Genomic DNA, 16,068 nt, shown 5'->3' with positions numbered 1-16,068 from the left:
TACAACAGAAAGAAGTATTTTCATTGCTTTTTCAGATCTTGAGTTGAAGAGTATATTCATCTTATTAAAGGCTTCACAAAGAAGAAAACAGAATTCCCTTGATCAAGACTTCCCATCTGCATGTGTTTGAATCTATGTCCTAATCAAAGAGGTCACATTGGGTTTTCCTTCTATCTTCATTTCCTCCAGGTGGAAGCTCACCAAGCTAGTCTCAGGAAGGCTCCATGCTCCAGGGTCATTATTGTGTATTTCCACATGGTCTCACAGCCATAAGCACTGTGGGAAGCACAGTTCTTACACTCCTGGTCACTCTCACTGCACCTGTCCTTGCTGGAAGGCCACCATTGCTTGCCCAGGCGATTTCCGCAGCCTCCTAACTGGTCGTCCTGCCTCTGGCCCAAGCCTCCTCAATGACAAGCTCTTGCCTTCCCAGTAGAGCCACAGCTTTCTTTCTGAAGGGCCCACTGGGAAACGTGGGGAGGAAGACAAATAGACCTGTTTGGAGAGACCTGTGCTGAAAGAGAACTGTACCTGGATGCCCAAGGAATAGCTTCAAGACAACTGTGAGCTCAAGCTAACTAGAAGAATTCACAAGCCTAGATGGCTGACTTACACAAGAGAGGGAGAGAGAAAATGAGGGGAGAGGGAAAGGTTAAATTTGATCCTAAAAACTGAAGTCCAGGTAAATAATGGTGCCATGAACCACCCTACCCCTGTACCCCTCATAAAGAGGAAATTGGGAAGGGGACCCCTTTGACAATAATCGTATGTTTCTGGAAGGGGAGTTGTTTTGTTTTGTTAGAGACCAGGTCTCACTCTGTCACCCAGGCTGGAGTGTGATCATAGCTCACTGCAACCTCAGCTCACAGCAACCTCAGCCTCTTAGGCTCAAGTGATCCTCCTGTCTTAGCCTCCTGAGCAGCTGGGACCACAGGTGTGTACAACCATGCCACAAAAGCTTTTTTTTATTTTTTGTAGGGACAGGGTCTCATTATGTTGCCCAGGCTGGTTCTTGAACTCTTAGCCTCAAGTGATCCTCCTGCCTCAGCCTATCATATGGTTTTTAATCATTGAAAAAAGTCTTCTTCCCTTGCCACCCTCCATCTCATCTGTCATGTGGGCCAGTGGCCTCATTCATTTCTTCAGTTTAGGGTTCAGTCACTGCAACCAGAGAGAAGGGGCCCCTTCACCATCGTGCCCACTTCTCCCATTCCCTGTTCTTTCCTGACTGCCTGTGTCATCTGCCAACCAGAAAGTGGATTTCCTCTTATTTTCTGGCCTGTTTCTGAGAGAGAGCCCTTTTTGGGGCTAATAAGATTATTTCTGTCACAGACATGAAGATGTTTTTATGATTTCTAAAGTTTTTAGTTATTAGTAAAGATTTGTTTTTATTCAGGAGACAGATATTGGTTACCATCAAAATGAATGAAAGAAAAAAATCAACAAAAGCAAAATATGAGCTAACTATATAAAAATAAAAATTATTTAAAGGATTATTTCAATAATCACTGATACAAAAGTACTGGAGAAATTTAAACTCGAGTGTCAATCATGTACTGAAATATTCTGTACTTGTCATATTTTAAAAGCGCAGAAAGAACAGAAACATACCTAATGAGTAAGTTACACTTCAAAATAATTCTTACCCTCAGAATTTCCGGGCTGCTGTAAAAAGCCATGCTGAGGGCTTCAATTTCTTCACACTGTTCTAAATTTATTTTTCTGGTGCACTTAACAGCCTGGTTCACCAGAAACGCTAGAAATCATTAACATTCCCAAGGAAAAAAAATACAAAAGAGAAGAAATTTTTCAATTTTCCAATGGCAACTAAAAAATTTTAATCTAGGTAAAACTGTAAAATAAGTTACAACACAGATATACAATTTTGTTGTTGTTTGTTTTGTTTTGTTTTTTTAGTAGAGACAAGGTTTCACCGTATTGCCCAGACTGGTCTCAAACTCCTGACCTCAAGTGATCCTCTTGCCTCGGCCTCCCAGAGTGCTGGGATTACAGGTGTGAACCAGTGTGCCTGGCCTACAATGTTTTAAATTATTTTTTAAAAAGGTAACACATTCATGAGATTCAAAATTCAAAAAGCACAAAAAGATAATGAGTAAATCCCCCTCCAATTCTTGTCCTGCCCCCCAGCTACCACCAGTCCCCTTCTCCTGAGGCAACTGGCATGAGGCTTCTTGTGTATCTTTCTAGAAATATTCTATGGAAATAAAAACAAATATGTGTGTAAAAAACATACATATATCTTTATTATTATTTCTTTCCCCTTTTGGAAACAAATGTACAATATATACACTATTCTGCCCCTCATTTTGTTCACTGAACAATATATCTTGGAGATTGGCCTGTCTTTACATGAAGCAGCTCCTCCTTTCTTGGGGATAATTAGTATTATATTATAGATGTGGCATAATTATTATACCAGTTCCCTATTAAGGAACACTTAAGTTGTCTCCATCTTTGCTATCACCAACAATGCTTGCAATCTATTATTTTGCATGCTGGCCAGCATTTCTGTAGGATCAACTCCTGGAAGTAGAACAGCTGGGTTGAAGAGCACATTCATTTGTAATCTGGATACAAATTGCTAAGTTGCCCTTCACCGAGGTTGTACCAATTTACAGTCTTACCAGCTATGTAGGTGGAGTGCCTATTTCCCCACAGCTTCAGTTGTTTTGAGTTTTGCCAATCTGACAGGGGAAAATGGTATCTCAGTTTGGTTTCTAGGTTTTGTTGCGGGGGAGGGGGAGTTGTTTTTGGTTTTGTTTTCTCTTTTTTTTTTCTTTGAGACAGGGTCTTGTTCTGTCACCCAGGATGGAGTGCAGTGGTGCAATTTCAGCTCACTGCAACCTCCACCTCCCTGGCTCAAGCAATCCTCCTACCTCAGCCTCCTGAGTAGCTGGAACCACAGATGTGCACCACTATGACTAATTTTTGTATTTTTTATAAAGACAGGGTTTCGCTATGTTGCCCAGGCTCAAACTCCTAATCTCAAGCAATCCGCCCACCTCAGCCTCCCAAAGTGCTGGGATTACAGGCATTAGCTGCCACACCCAGCCTTTGGTTTGGTTTTAATTTACACTGTTCTTTGTGTGTGCAAGATTGTCTTTTCAGCAGAATACATTTTCCTATCGTCCATTACTTAGCTTCTTCACAGTGAGGCCCCTTGGGGATGGGAGAGCCAAGCCTGCTGCCTTCCACTGCCTAGGGGGCCATTCTGCAAACTCTTGGAGGCTCCTGAATGGAGAGGAGCATAGGGGAGCACAGGCTGCAGGCCAACTGCATGGGGTCCATTCCCGCTCCACCACCGCCTGAGTGAGCCTGAACAAGAAACTGTACATCTCTGTTTCCTGCTCTAAAAAACGGAGATACTAACCTGGCCTCAAGGGATTACAGAGAGTATTTAAAGGAAAACACATGCAAGCACTTAACACAATACCCAGCACACAATAAGTGCTTAATAATGGTTAGCTGTTGATATGCTTTAGAACTTTCCAACAACTGGAAGTGTTAAACAATTGAGTGAGCTGTTTTCAGGTAGTCAGTTCCCCATCACTACAAGTGCTCAAGCAGTGACTGCATGTGGTAGAAAAGACTGGCCCTGGGTGGGAAATTGAACTGCATGACCTTTGAGGCCTCTTTTAACCCGAAGATTCTGTTTTTAGTTACGAGGCCTGTTTAATTATGACTACTACAAATGTAAAGTATTAAGTTGGTGCAAAAATAATTGCGATTTTGGTCATTACTTTTAATGGCAAAAACCGCAACTACTTTTCCACCAACCTAATAATAACAGCAAATGTCTAAGGAAAGAAGAATGACCACTTTCTTACCTGCAGGGTTATCATCAGTGCACAGAGATGATGTTAGGGACAAAGGAAATCTCAGAAACGAATCTGAAGTCTGCAGAGGAACCCCATACTGCAAACACAACAACCAACAGTCATTATGGTGTAATTAAGGTATTCATTCAACACTTACTGGGCACCCACGATGTGCCAAGCAGCACTGCAGGCATCAGGGACACAGTGATGAGCAAAAAACAGATGTGGTCCTTGCCCTCAAGAAGCTCACATCTAGTTGTGTCGCCATTTTTAAAAGGATGTGTGTTTCTGTATGTGCATGTTACTGTATTTGCAGGCTTCTTAGTCATGGAATTCCTTTGGAAGGGTACATGAGACAATGACATAACGGTCTGCCTCTGCAGACAGGAACTAGGTGGCTGGACACAGGGGTGAGATAATTATTTTTCGCTAGCATTAATTATTTAAGTAACATATACAGTATACATTAAAATCATAAAAATCATTTTATGAATCAATTTTATGAAAGAATGCCTTCTTTCCCAAAACCAAACCCCACAAAATTATTTTCCAATCTTCAAACCCAGATTAATAGCTATTAGGCTTATAGCCAATTTTCTCGAACTTGAAAGTTTATCCAAATGCTTTAGTGCCAGCAGGAGTATGGGAAACAACTCCTTCCACTCACTGGAGCTGGGAGTGTAAAGCACTGCAATTTTTCTGGAGGGCAATCTGGTATCTATATTTAAATTTTCCATTTATTTTTACCAAACTAACTCATTTATAGGAATGTATCCTAAGGATTTAATCAGTGAAGTGTACAAAAATGTACATATATATGGGAATGTTCATTGTGGATAACAGCAAAAACTGGAAACATGTCTGTTAAGAGTGGAACAGCTCAGATACATACACAGAAAATAATATTTTGGGTTTGTTTTTGAGATGGAGTCTTGCTCTGTTGCCCAGGCTGGAGTGCAGTGGCATGATCTCAGCTCACTGCAACCTCCGCTTCCTGGGTTCAAGCGATCCTCATGCCTCAGCCTTCCAAGTAGCTGGAACTACAGGCACGCACCACCACGCCCAGCTAATTTTTGTATTTTTAGTAGACATGGGGTTTCACTATATTGTCCAGGCTGGTGTGGAACTCCTGACCTCAAGTGATTTGCCCACCTCGGCCTCTCAAAGTGCTGGGATTACAGGCGTGAGCCACCGCGCCCAGCCAAGAATATTTTGTAAACTGCAGCTCTAGGCTGGGTGCAGTGGCTGACATCTGCAATCCCAGCACTTTGGGAGGCTGAGGCAAGCGGATCACCTGAGGTCAGGAGTTCAAGACCAGCCTGGCCAACGTGGTGAAACCCCGTCTCTACAAAAATACAAAAATTAGCTGAAGACCAGCCTGGCCAACATGGTGAAACCCCATCTCTACAAAAAGACAAAAATTAGCTGATCATGACAACAGGTGCCTGCAATCCCAGCTACTTGGGAGGCTGAAGTGGGAGAATCACTTGAACCTGAGAGGCGGAGGTTGCAGTGAGCCAAGATCACACCACTGCACTCCAGCCTGGGCCACAGAGCAAGACTCCATCTCAAAAAAAAAAAAAAAAACAACAACAACTTAGCTCTATCACTAGTTCTGACAAGTTACTTTCCTGTGCCTAAGTTTTTCTCATCAGGTAAATGGAGACAATGGTGCATCCCTCCCAGGGGGGTGCATGAAGTAATGCCTGAAAAGCTCTTCACAGTGCCTGGCACATGGAAAATGCTCAATGGTAAATTTTATGTTGACATGGGAAGATGCACATGATTTATCACTGAAAAAGGAATTTTCTAGAACAATGTGGATACCTATAAATTCCACTTCTATACAACACCATATATACATTATAATAGACATATTTAAAAATCAGGAAGAATACACACCAATCTTTTCAAAGTGATTTGCAGTATGAATTTTAATGGATACAGGGATCTTTCAACTTATATGCCTCTATACTTTGAACTTTTAGAACTAGTACATGTTGCTTTTATACTTTGCTTTTAAAAAGATGCTTCCAAAAGAGTTAAGGTTCATTCAGTTAATATGTGTCCCATTTAAAGGTGTACTACTGAATAGACATAAAACAGCACACATCTTCCAAAATCTGTAAAACTAAATACAATTTTGAGAAGATGACCAGGCAACCAACCAATCTACTCCATGATCTCAGCAACATGCCTCAAGCATTTTGCTACATCTTTTAAGGTTGAGGAGAACAAAGAACTCTGAAGAGACAAAATACAAGTTTATCACAGAATAAACAACCTTAAATCCTCTATTCAGAATTCAAATATTCAGTTTTATTATTATATTTTAAGTCCTGGGATAACGGGTGCAGAACGTGCAGGTTTGTTACGTAGGTATACATGTGCCATGGTGGTTTACTGCACTCATCAACCTATCATCTACATTAGGTGTTTCTCCTAATGCTATCCCCTCCCCTAGCCCACCACCCCCCGACAGGCCCCTGTGTATGATGTTCCCCTCCCTGTGTCCATGTGTTCTCATTGTTCAACTCCCACTTATGAGAACATGCGATGTTTGGTTTTCTGTTCCTGTGTTAGTTTGCTGAGAATGATGGTTTCCAGCTTCATCCATGTCCCTGCAAAGGACATGAACTCATCCTTTTTTATGGCTGCTTAGTATTCCATGTTGTGTATGTGCCACATTTTCTTCATCCAGTCTATCACTGATGGACATTTGGGTTGGTTCCAAGTCTTTGCTATTGTGAATAGTGCTGCAATAAACATACGTGTGCATGTGTCTTTATAGAATGATTTATAATCCTTTGGGTATATACTCAGTAATGGAATTGCTGGGTCAAATGGTATTTCAGGTTCTAGATCCTTGAGGAATTGCCACACTGTCTTCCACAATGGTTGAAATAATTTACACTCCCACCCAACAGTGTAAAAGCGTTCCTATTTCTCCACATCCTCTTCAGCACCTGTTGTTTCCTGACTTTTTAATAATCGTCATTCTAACTGACGTGAGATGGTATCTGATTGCAGTTTTGATTTGCATTTCTCTAATGACCAGTGATGATGAGCCTTTTTTCATAGGTTTGTTGGCCACTTAAATGTCTTCTTTTGAAAAGTGTCTGTTCATATCCTTCACCCACTTTTTGATGGGGTTGTTTTTTTCTTGTAAATTTATTTAAGTTCCTTGTAGATTCTGGATATTAGCCCTTTGTCATATGGATAGATTGCAAAAATTTTTCCCATTCTGTAGGTCACATGTTCACTCTGATGATAGTTTCTTTTGCTGTGCAGAAGCTCTTTAGTTTAATTAGATCCCATTTGTCAATTTTGGCTTTTGTTGCCATTGCTTTTGATTGTTTTACTCATGACATCTTTGCCCATGTCTACGTCCTGAATGCCTGGGTTTTCTTCTAGGGTTTGTATGGTTTTAGGTCTTATATTTAAGTCTTTAATCCATCTTCAAATATTCAGTTTTAATTTTCATGATCTTTGATTTGTAGGCATGAACATTAAGTTTTTTAGTCTATAATATCAACTCTGTCTCAGGGAAGCCAGTTTTCCTGGTAACCTTGAAAATTAACTTATAAGGAAAGATATTTGTGATGTGATGAAAAGAATCAATCAAGTTCAGGCTCACCTCATATTTAGCAGCAGTAGGAATATCCAGTTTGGTTGTGAAGGAAATATATGATTCAGCATTCAATGTAAAACCATCAGATGTTTTCATCAGTGTATCAAAATTGTTTTCATCAGGTACTTCCGGATTAATAAAGGATAATGCAGGTTTATCTATTTTTTAAAAAAAACAATATTTTAAATCGGTATAAAATATATGTATAATATGTATGACCTATATAAAGGTTTTGGAAAGTTTTTAATAGCATCAAGGCTGACGTGAAAAACAAATAGTGTCTTGGCTGGGTGCACTGGCTCACGCCTGTAATCTCAACACTTTGGGAGGCCGAGGTGGGCGGATTGCCTGAGGTCAGGAGTTTGAGACCAGCCTGGCCAACATGGTGAAATCCTGTCTCTACTAAAAATACAAAAATTAGCCAGTCATGGTGGTGCGCACCTGTAATCCCAGCTACTTGGGAGGCTGGGGCAGGAGAATCGCTGAAACCCAGCAGGCAGAGATTGCATGAGCTGAGATAGCGCCACTGCACTCCAGCCTGGGCGACACAGCGAGACTCCATCTCAAAAAAAAAAAAAAAAAATTGTGTATTTTTCCATATTCACTTCTCCCAGGATTTTTTAAAGCTTATTAAACAAACAGGACCTCCAGACTCAGCCTGCTTCTTCTAATAATGGGGAAGTAATAGTTTGTAGCACCTACAAGTAAACAGCACAACAGAAGCCAATAATAATCTGTCTATTTCTCTAGCCCCTGGACTGATGAGTTTGCTGTATCAACCTGTAAGGGGAAGCTCTCTCTGGATGGCTATGGGAATGAAAGAATCCGATTTCTACTCTCACACAGCCACCATGAAAGTCATGGAGTAAAATGTGCTGTGTACAGAAGAGAGAGAAGGGAGCAGGCTGCCATGTTCACCGGGCTGGTGTTACAACAGAGAACCTGACAGTCACTGGCCAGTTATCACTTCAGATTACAAATCACACAGAGCATCTGCCTGTTTTCAATCACAAGAGAACAAAACCAAAATCTATAAAGATATTCTGAAAATATGACAGAGTTTAATTGACAAATAAAAGCATAAACATGTCTCTGATCTTTGATATCCTGATAACATTTTACATGTACATGTACTTTGGATCTAGACATATACTTGAGCTAAATGCTCAGATAAAAATAAAGATCCTGTTTTCATGCAAATATTCTTAGTAAAAATAAAAGAAAAAAAGGAAATAGAAACCACAGGTAATGTTCAAAGCTGAGCCTGATTTTCAACCATTAAACCAGGAGGAAATAAAGTTAAAAAAACACATGTATATATAGAAACCTAGATTCCTATGTCTGTCTGCATATAAACACCTTTGAGATAAGTATAAGGTTTCAAAAGACAACTATACAAGCATAATTACTTTTAAAGAAAATGTGCATGCCCACAGGTCTATAAAGTTACTTCCTATTACCTGTGAAATGGTCTCTAAAGATATACACTATACATATAGCAAAACATAGAATAATTGCTTTAAATCTAACTGAGGGCTGGACGAGGCAGCTCACACCTGTAATCTCAGCATTTTGAGAGGCCGAGGCAGGAGGATCATTTAAGGTCAGGAGTTTGAGACCAGCCTCGCCAACATGGTGAAACCCTGTCTCTACTAAAAATAAAAAATTAGCTGGGTGTGGTGGCAGGTATCTGTAATCTCAGCTACTCGGGAGGCTGAGGCAGGAGAATCACTTGAACCCAGGAGGCAGAGGTTGCAGTGAGCTGAGAACATGCCACTGCATTCCAACATGGGCAACAGACTGAGACTCTGTCACAAAAAAAAAAAAAAGAAAGAAAAAATAGTAATAATAGGGCTGGGCACAGAGGCTCACACCTGTAATCCCAGCACTTTGGGAGGCCAAGGCAGGTGGATCACCTGAGGTCGGGAATTCTAGACCAGCCTGACCAACACGGAGAAACCCCGTCTCTACCAAAAATACAAAACTGGCCGGGCATGGTGGCCCATGCTTGTAATCCCAGCTACTTGGGAGGCTGAGGCAGGAGACTCGCTAGAATCCAAGAGGCGGAGGATTTGTGATGAGCGGAGATCGGGCCATTGCACTCCAGCCTGGGCAACAAGAGTGAAACTCCATCTCAAAAAAAAAAAAAAAAAACACAAAAATTATCCAGGCATGGTGGCAGGCACCTGTAATCCCAGCTACTCAGTAGGCTGAGGCAGGAGAATCACTTGAATCTGGGAGGTGGAGGTTGCAGTGAGCCGAGATTGCGCCACTGTACTCCAGCCTGGGTGGCAGAGCAAGACTCTGTCTCAAAAAAATCATAATCATAATCATAAAATAAATCTGAGACATTTTTCCATAACTTTGAGAAAAATTTTCCAGAGTTTCACAAAATATATCAATGTCAAATACTTACAGTTTGTAATATGAATGCAGAACACAGATGGATTAATCTGGTCAACAAGTTTAAATACTCTTTGAGGTGGGTTTGCTGTAAAATTCAATGAATAGATGACCGCTTTTTGACTACAAAACTGGCTGTCGCCCCTGAAAATTAAAAAAATAATAATACAAAGTTACAAGACATAAGCACACAATCTTAGCAAAATTATTTTAAAACTGTCAGATGCTTGTACTGTACTATGTTAACAGTTACGTGGAGGATATTTATGACAGCATGACGTCCCAGCCACTTGGGAGGCTGAGGCAGGAGAATGGCGTGAACCCAGGAGGCAGAGCTGGCAGTGAGCCAAGATCACGCCACTGCACTCTAGCCTGGGCAACAGAGCAAGACTCTGTCTCGCAAAAAAAAAAAAAAAAAAAGAAAGCACGACATTAGAATTGAATCCAGCTGGGCATGGTGGCTCACACCTGTAATCCCAGCACTTTGGGAGGCCGAGGTAGGCAGATCACAAGGTCAGGAGATCAAGACCAGCCTGGCCAAGATGGAAAAACCCCATCTCTACTAAAAATACAAAAATTAGCTGGGCGTGGTGGCGTGTGCCTGTAATCCCAGCTACTAGGGAGGCTGAGGCACGAACATCGCTTGAACCCAAGAGGCAGAGGTTGCAGTGACCCAAGATCGCGCCACTGCACTCAAGTCTGGTGACAGAGTGAGACTCCATCTCAAAAAAAAAAAAAAAAAAAATTGAATCCTTTTTTTTGAGATGTAGTCTCACTCTCCCAGGCTGGAGTGCAGTGGCACAATCTCAGCTCACTGCAAACTCTGCATCCCAGGTTCAAATGATTCTCCTGCCTCAGCCTCCCAAGTAGCTGGGACTACAGGTGTGCACTGCCATGCCTGGCTAATTTTTGTATTTTTATTAGAGACAGGGTTTCACCATGTTGGCCAGGCTGGTCTCAAACTCCTTACCTCAGATGATCCACCTGCCTCGGCCTCCCAAAGTGCTGGGATTATAGGCATGAGTCACCACACCTGGCTGAATCCATTTTTATTTAGTTTATTCTGTGTTAAAATATTTTGCATTTGGGCCAGTCACAGTAGCATGCACCTGTATTACCAACTACTCAGGAGGCTAAGATGCGAGGATCACTTGAGGTTAGGAGTTCGAGGCCAGTCTGGCAACATAGTGAGATCCTCGTCTCTTTTTAAAAAAGAAAAAGTTTGGCATTTAAAACTTTTTCCTCTAACAGAAAAAAACAAAATTGAGACAAGTAGAATAACCTTTAAGGAAATCTTGTCAAGAACATAGATCAGGGTATAATTTTCATGTCAATGAACTTCATAAACTCTGATAGCATCAATTAGATAAAATTTTGCAGACCTTCAGATTGTTTAAAAGTACCTAGAATAGATCCAAATTCCTTGTCTTTAGAATAAAGCTGTCTTCAAAGGACTGTGAGAATAAGAAAATGTGGAGTCATCTGGAAGGTTTAATGCTTACAAGTTATGGTACAGGGCCAGGCGCAGTGGATCATGCCTGTAATCCCAGCACTTTGGGAGGCCAAGGTGAGCGGATCACCTCAGGTCAGGCATTCAAGACCAGCCTGGCCAACATGGCGAAACCCTGTCTCTACTAAAAATACAAAAATAAATTAGCCAGGCATGGTGGCATGCACCTGTAGTTCCAGCTGCTGGGGAGATTGAGGCAGGAGTATTGCTTGAACCTGGGAGGTTGCAGTGAGCCAAGATCATGCCACTGCACTCCAGCCTGGGCGACAGAGTGAGACTCTCTCTCCAGAAAAAAAAAAAAAAAAAAAGAAGTTATGAGTTAAGTCTTCAACCAATCCCAGATTTGACAAACCCCAATCAATTTGCTATAGATACAGATATAGGCCAAGCACCGTGGCTCATGCCTGTAATCCCAGCATTTTGGGAGGCTAAGGAGGATCACTTGAGGCCAGAAGTTCAAGACCAGCCTGGGCAACACACACCCCTACCTCTACAGAAAACAAAGAAAAAATTAGTCCGGCATGCTGGCAGATGCCTGTAGTACTAACTACTTGGGAGGCTGAGGTAGGAGGACTGCTTGAGCCCAGGAGCAAGGTTACAGTGAGCTATGATCGTTGTCACTGCACTCCAGCCTGGGTGACAGAGCAAGACCTGTCTCAAAAAAACATAGAGGCTGGGCACAGTGGCTCACGCCTACAATGCCAGTACTTTGGGAGGCCATGGCAGGAGGATCACTTGAAGCCAGGAGTTCAAGACCAGCCTGGGCAACAAAATGAGATTTTTGTCTCTAAAAAAAAAAAAAAATAGACAGATAGCTGGACAGACAGATAATGGTATAGAGACAGTCATAATAAAAATGGGACCATATTCTACATACTGTTTTAAGGCTTTTCTCACTTAATATATAATGCCTAATATGCACTTACCATATTATACTAAGTGGCTTCATCATCGTATACCAGCCTATTAATACCCCAATTTGTTTAACCAATATTGATATGGATATGGTACAGCACAAGCACCATGGCTCATGCCTGTAATCCCAGCATTTTGGGAGGCTGGGGAGGATCACTTGAGGCCAGGAGTTCAAGACCAGCCTGGGCAACACAGATCCCTATCTCTACAAAAAAACAAAGAAAAAATTAGCCCAGCATGCTAGCAGATGCCTATAGTTCTAACTACTTCGGAGGCTGAGGTAGGAGGACTGCTTGAGCCCAGGAGCAAGGTTACAGCGAGCTATGATCGTTGGTTTAGGTTTAGGTTTCTAATTTTCCCCAATTATATGTAATGCTATAATGACATCCTTATACATACATCTTTATGACTGTCTCCAGTTGTTTCCTTAGGATATGTTTCTTGAACTGGAACTGCTAAACCAAAAGGCAGGTAACATTATTTAAAGCTTCTGAGACACACTCCCAGATTGCCCTCTAGAAGGGCACAATATACATTCTCACCAACACTGTAGTAAGAGTGCCTATTTCCCTGTACTCTTGCCAAGACTGGATATTATCATTCAGTTTTTACTGGGCCTTAAAGGATAAGTAGAAATCAGACAGACAGTAGGAATGGGAAGCAAATCCAAGTGCAAGAACGGCAATGGCCAAGGCTGGGTAACGACTCATGGTCTTTGGGAAACTCTGAGTACCAAGGCTGGACTGGAGTGGATTTGAGATGGCTGGTAGCAAGTGATAGGCTCTGAAAGAAGGTGGAATGAATCTGAATCCAGGCTAAGAAGCCTATGGATAATGAGAACTTCTGAAGGTCTTTTAGTGAGTGCCTGACAGGATGAGGTGTGAGCTCATAAAGCAGGAGCAGGGATGGACGACCACAAGGGCTAGAGTGATGGAAGTCTCCACAGAATGGGACTCCTTACTCCCCTCCAGTCAGCCACCTCCCCAATCCTCTGCAGTATTTCAGTATCATCATCAGATCTAGATACTTCTCCCTAGCCCCACTGTCACAGCTTTTGGGGAGGGTGGGGAGGGAAACCATTAATCCGCATCTGCAATAGCTTTTTACTTGGTTCTCTGCCACCAGGCTTGGCCTTGTGATCCACTGCACATGCTGCTGCAGAATTACGTAAGATGGGAATCTGATCCTCTTACAACCCAGGTCCTGTGGACTTCAGGACAGAGTCCAAACCCCTTAGCATACACACAAGGCCCCTGGGGACCTGACCCCTGATCTCTTTGCTACACTCCTCTCACCCCACCCCTCTTCTGGCCACACTGAGTTACCTGCAGTTAAGCAGGCCATCTCGCATCCCCCCATCTCTGTCCACGCAGTTCCCTCTGCCTGGAATGCCCTTCCCCTCAGTCCATGCTGACCATCTTCCACGTGTCCTTCAGGACCCAGCTCAGCTCCTGTTTTCTGGGGAGCATTCCTTAGTGGGGCTGAGTTAGATGCCATTCCTCTGCCTTCTCATCGTGCTTGATGTAGAAACTGCCATCCACTCCTCTGTCTCCCTTACTCGACGGTAAGCTCTTTGAAGGCAGGAGAGTGCCTAACTCATCTTTATGTCCCTGGTGCTGGCACTCAGGAGGTGCTCAAGAAAGGTTGGGAGAAAGGAAAGACTGCTGAGACAGGAAAAGGAAAGGAAGAGGCAGGGGTCGGGGAGCCTCCAGGTTTTTGGCCTGGTGTCGGCCTAAAAGACTAATGGTAGAGGAAATCAAAAAGGGACACTAGGAAATCAGTTAGAGGTAGAAGGGAGAAATTCATTTATCCATTCAACTCATTATTATTATTATTTTTTTTTTTTTTTGATGGAGTTTCGCTCTTGTTGCCCAGGCTAGAGTGCAACGGTTCGATCTTGGCTCCTGCAACCTCTGCCTCCCAGGTTCAAGCGATTCTCCCACCTCGGCCCCCTGAGTAGCTGGGATTACAGGCACTCACCACCACGCCCAGCTAATTTTCGTATTTTTAATAGAGACGGGGTTTCACAATCTTGGCCAGGCTGGTCTCGAACTCCTGACCTCAAGTGATCCACACGCCTCAGCCTCCCAAAGTGCTGGGATTACAGGCGTGAGACACCGTGCCCAGCCAATTCAACTCATTCTTAATGAGGGCCCACTATGTGGCAGGAGCTCTACTAGGCACTATGGTTAAGGAGTAGAGATCTTCCAGGCTAGGCACAGTGGCTAATACCTGTAATCCCAGCACTTTGGGATGCTGAGGTGGGCGGATCACGAGGTCAGAAGTTCAAGACCAGCCTGGCTAACATGGTGAAACCCTGTCTGTACTAAAATACAAAAAATTAGCTGGGCATGGTGACACATGCCTGTAGTCCCAGCTCCTTGGGAGGCTGAGGCAGGAAAACTGCTTGAACCCAGCAGGCGGAGGTTGCAGTGAGCTGAGATGGAGCCACTGCACTCTAGCCTGGGCAACAGAGCAAAACTCTGTCTCAAAAAAAAAAAAAAAAAAAAATAGCCCCAAGTTGGAGCAAAAATCTCACTTTCAGGCTCCTGTATTTACTAAGGGAGGAAAACAGAATGATTTTCAACAAATACTGAAACATGCTACAGGCCAGGTAGCCAGAAAATTAATCTGACTACATTGCTCTGTTCTCTGAGCATTTTTACAAAACTAGAAATAGGATCAAAATTCCGTTGGTCAATAAAATAGTTTCTCACAGGAAAAACCCATTGTACTTCTTAAAAGGGTTCACCTATCAAGTATCAATTGCTAAAACTTGCTATAAGGCTAAATTTAAATTAGCTATCTCTGAATACTAAATTGGTCCCATCCTGAATTAATGAGCCTCTTCTAAGTGCTGCTAGTTTTTCAAAAAGCCTTGAAGCTGGGCGCATTGGCTTACACCTGAAATCCTAGCACTTTGGAAGGCCAAGGCGGGCGGATCACCTGAGGTCAGGAGTTCGAGACCAGCCTGACCAGTATGGTGAAACCCCAGCTCTACTAAAAATACACCAGGCAGCGTGGTGTGCACCTATAGTCCCAGCTACTCAGGAGGCTGAGACAGGAGAATTGCTTGAAGCCAGGAGGCGGAGGTTGCAGGGAGCCACTATCGCACCACTGTACTCCAGCCTGGGCAACAGAGCGAGACTCCATCTCATAAAAAAAAAAAAAAGAAGCCTTGAAATCTCAATTATAAGAGATCATTCAGAACAGATTATTTACCTTATAATCAGCTGGGAATGTCACTTTTCATTGTCCTGTACAATGCGAACTGTGAGAATTCCTGGTAGATTTACATATCAGAAAAGTACAAAGATTTCTTATCTAAATTTTTGTTACAAATACTATGTCCACAACAAAAGCTGTAAATTAAAATGCACTTTTCACCCTAGGCTATACTAATTCACTGATACAAAAAATGTGACCACTGTCTACAACTCAAATTGAAATGTAATTCAATCTTCAAACACGGAGGTTTCATTACATTATTTTAATGTATATTCTCTCTTCTCTTTTGCCTGCACAGTCACCTGGCTGAATGCAAATAAGGGATAGCTACTTTTTTTTTTTTTTTTTTTTGAGACCGAGTCTCGCTCTGTCGCCCAGGCTACAGTGCAGTAGCGCAATCTCCGCTCACTGCAAGCTCTGCCTCCCGGGTTCACGCCATTCTCCTGCCTCAGCCTCCCAAGTAGCCGGGACCACTGGTGCCCACCAACACGCCCAGCTAATTTTTTTGGATTTTTAATAGAGACGGGGTTTCACCGTGTTAG

At 42.6% G+C, this 16,068-nt stretch overlaps 1 protein-coding gene across 22 annotated transcripts in view; it reads right to left on the bottom strand.

Moving 5' to 3' along the window:
• Positions 1-16,068, bottom strand: part of TCTN1 (tectonic family member 1) — a 43,386-nt gene that overhangs the window by 21,130 nt on the left and 6,188 nt on the right. For all 22 annotated transcript variants that reach the window (XR_008493024.2, XR_008493021.2, XR_008493025.2 and 19 more), the window contains exons 3-6: positions 9,887-10,017; positions 7,477-7,628; positions 3,849-3,936; positions 1,647-1,756 (exon numbers count right to left, since the gene is read on the bottom strand). Coding sequence is in view for 19 of the 22 variants with exons in the window: in XM_054444975.1 (XP_054300950.1) it covers positions 1,647-1,756; positions 3,849-3,936; positions 7,477-7,628; positions 9,887-10,017 (481 nt within the window). In the remaining 3 variants the exon portion in view is untranslated. The remainder of the gene's footprint in view (positions 1-1,646; positions 1,757-3,848; positions 3,937-7,476; positions 7,629-9,886; positions 10,018-16,068) is intronic.

This window comes from Pongo pygmaeus, chromosome 10 (assembly GCF_028885625.2).
Source record: "Pongo pygmaeus isolate AG05252 chromosome 10, NHGRI_mPonPyg2-v2.0_pri, whole genome shotgun sequence".
Lineage (NCBI taxonomy): Eukaryota > Metazoa > Chordata > Mammalia > Primates > Hominidae > Pongo > Pongo pygmaeus.
The sequence above is the reverse complement of the archived record's forward strand: the minus strand, read 5'-3'. Positions and strand labels throughout refer to the sequence as shown.